Source organism: Sinohyriopsis cumingii, chromosome 9 (genome assembly GCF_028554795.1).
Source record: "Sinohyriopsis cumingii isolate HCF-2022 chromosome 9, ASM2855479v2, whole genome shotgun sequence".
Lineage (NCBI taxonomy): Eukaryota > Metazoa > Mollusca > Bivalvia > Unionida > Unionidae > Sinohyriopsis > Sinohyriopsis cumingii.
In genome coordinates, this window is record NC_142969.1 from 103357324 (window position 1) to 103369465 (window position 12142).

The 12142-nt window shown below is 35.3% G+C and overlaps 1 protein-coding gene across 2 annotated transcripts in view; it reads right to left on the bottom strand.

The window, feature by feature from the left end:
- Positions 1 to 12142, bottom strand: part of LOC149792371 (dolichyl-diphosphooligosaccharide--protein glycosyltransferase subunit STT3B-like) — a 75466-nt gene that overhangs the window by 35315 nt on the left and 28009 nt on the right. For both annotated transcript variants that reach the window (XR_016423558.1, XM_089970945.1), the window contains exons 4-7: positions 10810 to 10898; positions 7593 to 7681; positions 5210 to 5275; positions 1134 to 1233 (exon numbers count right to left, since the gene is read on the bottom strand). Coding sequence is in view for 1 of the 2 variants with exons in the window: in XM_089970945.1 (XP_089827071.1) it covers positions 1134 to 1233; positions 5210 to 5275; positions 7593 to 7681; positions 10810 to 10898 (344 nt within the window). In the remaining variant the exon portion in view is untranslated. The remainder of the gene's footprint in view (positions 1 to 1133; positions 1234 to 5209; positions 5276 to 7592; positions 7682 to 10809; positions 10899 to 12142) is intronic.

The following is a 12142-nucleotide window of genomic DNA, read 5'->3' on the forward strand; positions in this document are numbered from 1 at the left end:
GTGCAAGTTACAAAATGATGAGGACTGCCACCAATATAATCAAGGCAATGATCTCCTAAGAAAAGCTACAAATAACTGTCATAGACAGGAGAAGTATGAATGGCAACAAGTTACTGTGAAATGAGTATGAATGATGACAGAATGGCAACAAGTTAATGTGAAAGGAGTATGAATGGCAACAAACTACTGTGAAAGGATGAGATGGTGTGCATATATTAATATCTAAAAAATGTAAATTAGTTCATAATTTTTGTCCATTTGCATTCTCAAAAATCAGATCAATGAAAATTCTCTTTTGAGGTCAAAACGACTGACCAATTTTGAAAATCTCCTGATCTGTCCTGACCGGTCTTTATCATCACATGTATGTATGGTTGATATAGTGTTTAGTTTTTTTCATTCCACAAAATACATATTTGTCCAACTTTCAAAGATAATGTTTACAAAATATGTGTTTCCATCAAAACCAATGGGTAATTACAATTCTTTCCCAACAACCTGTTCAGTCTCTTCTGCATTTCACAAAAGCTGATGACAGATGCTATGCTACAATTAAAAAAATGAATTTCAATCATTATTTTTATTTCTCTAAAACTTGTATAGTCATCCATATTTTCTTTATTTCTACATATCAGGCAGGGGCCCCGAGTGGCCGAGTGGTCTAAAGCGTGGTCCGTTACAGATCACTGCCATCCCACCTCTGTCTGTGTGGGTTCGAGTCTCAGATTCAGCCAATGTGGGTATGTGAGAAAACTTGCCAATAGCTTCTCGTGGGATGGTGGTTCTTTCCTGGGTTTTCCCAGGTTCTTCCTCCACCATTAATACTGGCTGCCAAGTATAGCCTATAATGTGCTGAAAAATGGCGTTAAACCCTACAACAACAACAACAACATGTCAGGCAAGGAAAACTGAACTGCTGTTTTGTAGACTTACAAGCAATAAAGCATTCAAAGCTACATACTGGTATCAGTAATTCCTGTGGTCAATTCCCCCTTGCCTCATTTGGAAAGTCTCACAAGACATGTGATTTGGGTTACCAAACTGGAGAATTTGCAACAATGTTCAAATTCAATGCAACACCAATGATAGAAAAATGATACTGATGCATGTCTGTGATAAAAATAAGTACTTACCTACATATATTCTTCTAGAATATCTTCCCATGATAAGTAATACAAATACATGAAGGGGGATTAGGTTAATAATGAAAACATAACCTCCCCAGGCTGACACCTGAAATAAAGGGAGAAATGGAATTACTCAGATGGTAAGGCTCACCTGCAAGCACCGTTTTTCACATAAAAATAACGACTCAAGTAAAGCTAGAAAGTTTACGCTGTAAATGGACAGTCAAATATAGATTTCAATGACCACTGTGTAGTAATTCACCATCAACCATCACTTGGATCATGTCAGGTTTAGTGCTTTGTGGCATAACAACACAAATAGGCTATTTAGTGCTGAGGTGATTGGAGTAAAGTTCCTACTAATATAAAACTATACACATACTTCAAGAACACGGAACACAAATGCAACTCACAGAAGCCCCAAGGTCTTTTCTTACCCAAAGGTACCAAGCCAAAACAATTGGGTGTGGGAGTCACAATCCTTAAATGTGAAGATATGTTTTATAAACATAGAAATTCCATGTCTGAGTGAAATTATAACTTGTTTTAGCATAACTAGATCTATATAACAAAACCCTATTATTAGATACATGTCCAATCTGTATGACAGTTACACCGACTGTGGTCCATTCAACATGTTCTATTTGTGGCAAACTACCAAGATCGACATGAAACTTCGATTCCAAATTACATCCTATTTGCCACAAACTGCAAACACGAGAAGAAACATTGATTCCCAAAATATGTTCAATTTACTGCAAACTGCCCAAAAAAACATCAAAGTTTGATTTCCAAATTATGTCCAATTTGCTGCAAAATGCAAAAATGGCATCAAACTTCGATTTCCAAATTATGTCCAATCTGGTTCAAAATGTCAAAACAACATAAAATTTTGATTCCCAAATTATGTCCAATTTTGCTGCAAACTTCCAAAATGGAATCTAATATGAAACACAGACCAGAATAAAACACAGACAAGTTAGCATCTGGACTTGACAGCAACATTCGTATTTCCACTGTTTTTGTTTCTTATTCTTATGATCAATTGTAGTGGTTGGCAGTTGCCACAGAAAATATAGATACAGCATGATACTACTAATACCAGTATTCTCCCCTGACTGGTAAGATGTCGGCAGCCACAGAAAATACTGGTATAGCTTAATGTCCTTGAGGTCAATTTTCTCCAGACTGTGCCCATGCAAATTAGTTTTACAGTAAAATTTGAAAGTGTGCATAACAACATCAGTAACACATTGTAAAAGGTAAACCAAATTAGATAATATCTTATTGTATGCCATGACCTGACTATAAGGCACGTGCACTAAGTTATAAAGAGGTATAAGATTATCACTAAAACAATGTGGCAAGCTTCTCATTCATGAAGATAACTTCATGTTTTCAAAGAGGTCTTAAGCAACTGAATATTAATATTTGGGTCACTGGATCTAACATAAATTTAGTACTACAAATTCAAAGACTACAGGAATCAAGGGAACTGAAATTAATGAAGATGCCAACCATGACTTTTTGCCTCAGAATGTTACCAGTGTCCGAAGTAATGGTTTGGCCTATCAAGCAGAAACAATCCACAAGAAAAAGGAATAATCACACTGCTTATATCCCCAATTTAAAGGCCAGCATAAATGAAACATGATGAATCCATCTTGTTAAAAACTCTGTCGCATTTTAAAAGAACCATCAATAATAAAGCAACTGTATGTATAGGTTCTGTTATTCCATTTTAATGGATGTGTATGGTAAAAAAATTATTATATTGAGCAAGAACATGTGGTAGTAACAATGATAATTTAATATCAAATAGTACGAGTTTACTAGTGATGTAAGGAAACTTAAAGTAAATATTCACAATATAAGGTAAGTAATAATAAAAGTAAACAATCAAATGATAGCCAGGGATGTTCAAAAAGCACCATAACAGACCTGCCAACCCTGACTAGTCCGTCTCAGTAAGGAAGTTGATTTTTTGCCGCAAGTTTGACCAGTTTTCAGTAAGGTGTAACAAAATATCATAATCTGCTATTGTAAAGCTGAAAGCAAGTTTGGTATTCGAAACATGCAGCAACAAGAAACATTATGTTCAACTGAAAAGTTTGCAAAGTATGCATAGAATTTATTTCAGACTTGATTTTTGTCTTCCATAAAAAAGCTGAAATTTTTTAAAGGGGGGTTTGGGGGTATTCAGTGCCCTCAATCCATGGGACCAGAGGCTCCCATCCAAAAACGCATTTTACACTAAAAAAAAACTGCTCCTGGTGCAACTCATGATTATAAAATAAACCAAAATAATCATTTGAAAAACTAATAAATTTACCAAAAATGTTCAACTTGACTTCAATAATTTCACAATATTTATAGTCACAAGAATTTTTTCTCCAACACTCTTTTTGCAGCTTTGGCAAAGATTTCTTTAGTCTTCCTTTTTGTCACCACCAACTTTTTTGGCTCAATGTGCAACTGTCTCTTTTCCATCTCAATGAGAACCTTTTTCCTTTCAAGCTGGTGCTTGTATTGGTGACATGAAGTGTGCATGTTCTGACAGAGGGCTATATCTGTTCTCTCATGCAAGAAATCTTTCTTTTTAAGGTAATTAATTGCACTTTTTCCAGATGCCTTCTGAGCTTCAATTTTTCCTTATGCAGCTTCTTTTGTAGGTGTTGTTCCAAGCTCTTCCAACAGCGATTACCGTAATTCAGATCTTTATTGCACAGGTCACAAAATGCCAGTATTCTAGTGTGCAGATATCTTATAAACTGACCAACCAAATTTCTGTCAACTTTTTGCTCCAGCCATTCCATTTCCATACATTTTTTAAACCCTTCTCTAAACTTTTCGTGTCATGGTTTCTCTCAACAACTCAAGACACCATGTTTTGAAAGCATGTTTCTTTTTTCCATTGCCATCAGCTTCCAATACACGAAGATTCATTGGATAAATATAAACCTTTGACCAATCAGAATACTCTTTACTAGAGTCCTGTGCTAACTAATATATGGAACGAATGATTTACAAGGGTCGTTGCAGAATGGGAGCAGAGTTTTTAAAAAACCAGATTGGAGATGATATAAAAAATGGATTATATCAAGAAAAATCAGATTCAAGTCAGGAGAAAAGTGGAATTCTGCTTTAAAATGGAGAAAAATCATGTCTGTTATTTACCAATTGTACAAACATTAGTTCTAAACCATATGCAGCTCAATGGATTGATGCCATCTCTCAAGGTGACGTAATTCTGGGAAATTCTTTTACCATTTCACAAAACAAATGCAATCATATCTCCTGCCACAAGACATACTCAAACTGGCTTTTATTCACAAAAATCTGAACATTCCTTTTTATTCTTCTGTGTTGATTATTAAAAATGTAATGATGATGCTTACTAACTCTTTCGTTCTAGCACCGCTTGCTGGATGCCATTTTTAATCAACAGTATGATCATGCAGATGCTTCACATGAACAAATAGGTGCAGTTTAAAGCCTCTGAGGTGCTGCTGTACAGTTTGGTTCCTGGACTAATTTCAATAATTCTAATACGAAAACCAAATCAAACACGGATGAACCATTTATCCTGATTCTTTTAGCAACGATCATTTTTCTGTAGTTTTTGCTTCAATACCACAGGTCTGTATTTTAAGGGTAATTTTTGTTGTTGTTGTTGTTGTGGGGTTTAACGCCATTTTTCAGCACGATAGGCTATACATGGCGGCCAGTATTAATGGTGGAGGAAGAACCCGGAAAACCCCGGAAAGAACCACCGACCCACGAGAAGCTACTGGCAAGCTTTCTCACATGCCCACATTGGCTGAATCTTAGACTCGAACCGCCGCAGACAGAGGTGAGATGGCAGTGATCCGTAACGAAGAGCGCTTTAGACCACTCGGCCACTCGGGGCCCCTGGTAATTTTTGTAAGACTTATGGTAAAATGGTAAGGGTTGGCAGGTCTGCCATAAACATAGCCCCTTTTCCTTCCCCAAAAACTAAAAACCCTTTGCCTTGCCCCATAAATATGGCCCCTTTTTCTCGTAAAGTTAGTAAGAAAACTGCTACTGTTACCAATACTTACCATATAAAAATAGGACAGGGCTGTGCAAATAGACCAAGACAAAGAACCAGTTTTTACAGATTTTATCTGCAAATAAAAAAAGACTTATTATATAAAACACTATATATTCTTAAAAGGAATACATCTTATTTTTTACATAATTCATAATTAGATAGTGAAATATATTAGAGAAATAAATAAACCACCACAATGGTGATAACAGTTTTATTGTCACAGTGGCGACATCACTTTTGGAACTATTTTCTTTCCCCGACTAGGGAAAAATTATCTGTCCTTATGCATGTTATTCAATCCCGTATTTCCATAATTAGGCCCATTTCATTTTCCTTCTTCGGCTCCTCTCTACCTCTTGGCATCTGGATGAAGAGATCTTAAAATGTGTCAAGATGAGACCTTCTAGAATTTATGTAATCAATGATGTGTCATCAAGAAATGTCGAAAAGCGAACTCTGAACAACATACATGTTGCTATTCGATATTCCATGTCACCCATACAATACAGTATAATTATTAAACTTTACCACAAACAGTACTCATTTTTAGGAACAACTCTTCAATACAGTAATAAAATTGGTTAAACTGCAATTCTAACTCTCACTACAATCATGACCATGTTTGAAAATGATCAAGAAATTGGGCACTGATTGCAAATCTAAATTAAGTGAAAATTTGGGGTACCAAGCTGGACATGTATGTTTGTCAATGCAACACAGAAATTCATACATCTTAATGCAGAAATAAACTATATAAAGAACTGAATCCTTAGAAGTAAACTCAAAATCATTACAGTCTTTTGCTTAGGTATGTTACACTCAGATGTATGTCCCGTACAACTGCACACGATGCAAGAAATGTGCTAATGAAAACAATTCTCTTCATTTTCACATGACAACAGTTATAAATATGAAAAATACACAGAACTTTAAGCATTATATTTAATAAGCATCTGCTGCACTATATATATCTTAAGAACATATCAAGTACACTTTTACAATTTATCTTATGAATGAAACAAGCTGCATCATATTGATAATTTAATTAAATAACTGATGTATTTTTATTTAACATAATATATATATATATGTGTGTGTGTGTGTGTGTGTGTTTGTGTACACAAACACACATATAATTCGTTTACATTTAAAAAGAATCTATTTTAGTGGCCGAATATTCCATAATGATAATTTTGTTGGTACATATTTATGTTGACTGTAAATGTTTTAAGACTGTATTTAAAATAAAAATGTTAAGTAAAGCAAGGTTTTCTTTACACTTTTCTAATATTACATTGCCATAGTGGAACTATTTCATTCAATTTCCTGAAAGCAGATTAAAAGAAATATAAAAATTATTCCCAGCATCTAATGACTGCACTAATAGTAAAGTAATAATTACAATGAAAGAAATGTTAATCATATATCTATCAATCCGAAACTTAATGAGTTGATAATTTTATTCAAATTCATTGAGAAATTATCTTCATATTTTACTGGATTCACATATTATCATGACCTAGCCCCAAGTCATATTATCATGCCCTAGCCCCAAGTCATATTATCATGACCTAGCCCCAAGTCATATTATCATGCTCTAGCCCCAAGTCATATGCCCTTGCCCAAGTCATATTATCATGCCCTAGCCCCAAGTCATGGAGATCTGGTGGACACTACTATGAGGTTGTGTTCTGTTGACTCTGCAGTTCACCAATCAAATCACAGCATTTAAATTTCTTGAAGTGATACTCACCATTTGTAGACTATCATTATTAATGATAATATGAAATACAATGTTTTATCGAATAGGCTAAAAAAATAAGAGAATTCAAATGGTCACCAACTTTTATTAGTGTCTGTCAGATCTCCACATACAACTATGCAGACTTTTAATCAGATTGGACCTTACTTCTAAATGGCTAATGTCTGAGCACAGACTCACTTCTAATTAGCTAATGTTTGAGAATGGCCTCACTTCTGATTGGCTGATGTTTGAATATGGTCAAACTTCTAATTGACTGATATTTCAGCATGGCCTTACTTCTAATTGGTTAATATCTGAACATGGCCTTACTTCTAATTAGCTAATGTTTGAGAATGGCCTCACTTCTGATTGGCTGATGTTTGAACATGGTCTCACTTCTAATTGGCTGATATCTGAGCATGGCATCACTTCTAATTGGTTAATATCTGAACATGGCCTTACTTCTAATTGGCTGATATCTGAGCATGGTCTTACTTCTAACTGGCTGACATTTGAGCATGAAGCAATACATCATCAGAATGTTTAATCAAGTCTCAAGCTTCATCATGAGAATTTGTCAAAAACACGACGCGAGTCATGATGAAGCTTGAGACTCATGATGAATGATACAGGAACAAATACTCACCCAAAGAAAATAAGTAAACATCAGTGCAAATATTGCAATGCCTTCATTATCATAGCTTCCTGCCACTGACCTGCTGATGTAGCCAGGGACTGAAAGTAAACAATTCCATATTATCCCTACAATTCAATTATATGGTAATTACAATTCAAGTATATAGCAATTGCAATTCAATTATATAGCAATTTTAATTCAATTATATAGTATTATTATCAGATATTGTACATCATGTAACTGACCTCGTGGCTAAGTGTGGCAACTATCAATGAACCATCTCAAAACCACAGAAACCAACCTGTAAGCATTCTTGTCATTAATCAATGCATATATTTTATGAATCTAGGCAGCTTGTCCAGAATGGACAGGATGGTCATCAAAAGTAACAAACTTCTATCCAATCATATTGCATCTTTCTATGATATCATACATGCATATACAATCAGCAACAAGTTAAGTCATGCCAATGATGATGGTAAATAGAACTGATATTTCTCAGTTTTGAATTTAGTGGTCTCTACACAGGAAAGTATAGTTTGCCACTTAATGTATTATGTAAAGAAAGCAAACTTATTCTGGTTCCTCTCTGCATGCAAGTTCACAATGTTAACTGTTTAACAATAGAGTCATGTTAATGCAGACCTGCCAGCCCATATACATTTTCTGCAAGGAAGTTTATATTTTTGTGTAAGTTAGACCAATTTTCAGAATGGTGTAACAAAATTGTTCATTTGGAAAACATGTATCTTAAAAGTTCAGATGAGTGATCTGATGCAGCAAAGTCAGCATCCACTATGTTCAACCAAAAAGTTTGTAAAGTACTCTTTCACAATAATGACCAGCAGTTCAGTTTCAATAACTGCAGGTCCAAACCCAATAGAGGTCAATAGATTCTTGCAAGATTTCTCGACTCTACATAATCACTGATTTTCTTTAATTGCATACTGCACTGGCAATCATCTCTCCTGCTGAAAAATGCACTAAAATCAACTTGACATGATGTTAAATAAATGTTTCCTGCTTTTTTTCTCCAAGTATAGTCAAGAATCTAAATATTTTTTCTGTTATGACTCTGAACTTTGTAAGAGACTAGATACCCCATCTGCCATCAAGGTGTTTTCATTTGTTAAAAGACATTTATAGATGATAAACAAAAGCTTGATCATGCAGATTAACATAATAGGGTATATGCAGATTAAAGCATCTCAGATACTCCAGTCAAACTTCTCTGGTTCCCTGACCAACTCCACTACATATAATATGAAAATTCAGATACTCCTGTCAAACTTGTCTGGTTCCCTGACCAACTCCACTAAATATAATACGAAAATTCATATCCACACCAAAACCCGGACAAACCAATATCCAGATCTGAGCACAAATACTTATATTTTTTTGTATTTATCATTTTTGTGCAATTTTTTCTGTGATTGCCTATTTCATGCAGATGTCGGTTAACTTCATAATTTGCTCTGAATTTTGATCACGTGGCGGGTGGTCAGCTGACCATAATAGGTGGTGGGCAAAATATGGCTAATGCTTCAGCATCAGCATCAACTTCTGTAACTAATTCAACACCATTTATCAAGTTGAAAAATGCATATTCAACAGCGATGCTGCCGCAGATATTGACAAAATGTAATATTGGAACCATCCTGTCTTATTTTCTGGAAACCAGGGCGGATTTCAAACCCATACGAGAGTAGCTTTGAGCTGTTTACATCTGGACATGTGCATGTGAGTAAGGAAACGGTGTCGAAGTAAACAAATGTAATCCTGGGAATCAAAGAGCAAGTTGTTCAAACTATTTCTGTGCACCCGAAACGTCACTATAATAAAATGCGTTTCATATGAGTTTATCAGATTTGTTTTTGAAAGTCTGTGGATAATTTACATATAAATTTCAATCATTTAATTAATTTTATTTCTGAAATATTTCTAAACAACAATGGACGCCATTTTGTTATGTACATGTACCCACCAGCGTTGGATTGGCTGGAGTATAAGGAACTCGGGAGGTTATTCGGTTAATTACGGAGCAACCCAGTTAAATTTGGTATGAAATGGGCTATTTAAGGGTCGTTTCAATAAGATTTGTGGTCAAATATTAAGAGCTGGCAGCTTTGGAAATATGATTATCCCTTGAAAAAATATAATTCTAGGAAAACATTAAGATAATTTATGTGGCTTCAGTATCTGATCTTCCCGTATTTAATTATCTGTTTCTGAAATGTTGCCTTGCGCATTATATGGGGAGTTAAAGTGTGCATTTGGATTACTAGGTCTGTCCTTACCCTTTGGGGCCCAACCCTGTTGTCACAACTTGGAACCACTGAGTTCCCCACATAAAGGAGCTACAGTTACTCAGAGCTTAAAGTACTGGACTCATTACTAGACCGTAGCAATCAACCTGATTAAATTGCTTTTATTCACGTTTTGTGCAAAACTTCTAAAAATGAAGGGTGCATGCTTCATTGAAGACACAGTGATTGCCAACTTTGGAGGACCAAAGAAATGCCTGTTTATGAATGCAATGGCAACTTTAAAGCCTAACATCAACAACAACTACTTGAAAAACAATGTATGGACTGGAACTGGCAAACCGTCTATATAAAACAAAGGATTCGTGCAAGTTGGGACCTCAGGCTTCTGTCAACATATTTAATTTTTATCTCAACGCTGAAATAAGCATGACAAATTTGGTGGAAACAACAGACCATGGGCCTGGGACTTTGCCTTTTCATCAACACTGGCAATTTGTCAACACAAGTGATGTTGATATAAGTGGGTAGGACTATATAAACTAGTACCTAATCATTCAGGATCTTGCTTAGACATTAGAGAAAACTAGGAATACAAAAAACTGGAACAAGAAAACAAGTGACAAATCTATTTTTGAACTTGCTTGATCTGGACATGTGACTGGGAAAATAATCTGTAATGTTCTGTCTTATTAAAACAGAAATCCAAGTGGATCTTTTAGCATCAGAAATTCAACTGAAGCAGATGATTTGTTAGCCAATTTGTAAACTTATTATAAATAGCTTGCATTTCTTTCAACTGCTAAAGTACACAGGCTATTTTCCTTATTTCTGCTCCAAAATGTTTAAACACCACTAGGTATTTTAATAATTGAAATACAGCAGTCAAATAAAAGGTTCTTTTCTACAGCTGTGCTTCAAGAGTAAATAAAGGGCAATCATTCTGGCATTGACAATCTTACCAATAGCAATGAAGCAGGCAGCAAAAAGTCCTGCCCCTGCACTCCAGATCTCACGTGTGAAGAAATACACAGCTAGTGCAGTCATCCCACTGAAAGAGATTAATTCATAATCTGTCAACTTGATTCTTATACAACAAGGGTTATCAATTATCAAAGCTTCTCTCGTAATAAAGAAGCTACATTTGGAACTTACACTACTGTGAAATTACCTGATGAAGTCACTCAAGGTAAGTCTACACTACTGTGAAATTACCTGATGAAGACACTCAAGGTAAGCTTACACTACTGTCAAATTACCTGATGAAGACACTCAAGGTAAGTCTACACTACTGTGAAATTACCTGATGAAGACACTCAAGGTAAGTCTACACTACTGTCAAATTACCTGATGAAGACACTCAAGGTAAGTCTAACATGTACCATTACTCCCTTAAAGTTCAAGTCCAACTGCAAACTGCACAGACCCAAAGCTGCCATCGCCGATCTAGGTCTATGCCAGAAATTAAACAGCAGAATAGACCCTGACCAAGATCTACATTGACTGCAGTTGGGCACATATGACTAGTAAAAGTAACACAAGGGGTTTATTTATTGTTATCCATTATGAACAGGAGTCCTCGATATAGAGGGTCTCTACTAAGGCATGATTTAATTTATTTTGACCAACACGGATCTCGTGTAAAGTCGTGCATGAATTAAATGGATTCTCTCCCATCCTGACAAGTTATGGATGTCTGTCTACATTTTAACTCTTTAAAAAAATCTTAATATTTGTTTCCATCAATTAAATCATGACTCCCTCACTTTAAAAAAAATGGGTAACGGATAACATCAATATGTCTGTCCATCCATTACCACATCCCCATAACTAGTTAGTTATGTTGCCTGTGTGGTGAACATCTGAGATTGAGGTGTCGTCCTTGACTCTGCCAAGGGATCTCGGAGTAGAGGGTAAGAAAAGGTCAAATTAACCAAAATTTCAATACAAGAACATTTTTAAATATTTTCAGCTGCAAAATTACTTTATTTATATGTGGACCTTCTTCACATATTAAACTCTTCCAAGCTCACACCCACCCACCCACGGCTTAATAGACCCACTAAACCTTCCTCCATGTCCGAAGAGGCAACTAAGAGAAGCTACCTGGGAATCATTATTTGATGATACTCATGCCGAGAAGGTCTTGGATTTTATAAAAGAATTAAATTATCAAACATCCAACTTTGTATTTTAGGGATTTTATTCTTTTTTGCCTTTTTCTTAGTATTGGGTAATAATGTACAATCATAGCATATATACATATGTGCACATTTTCTTACTCATTAAATCAGG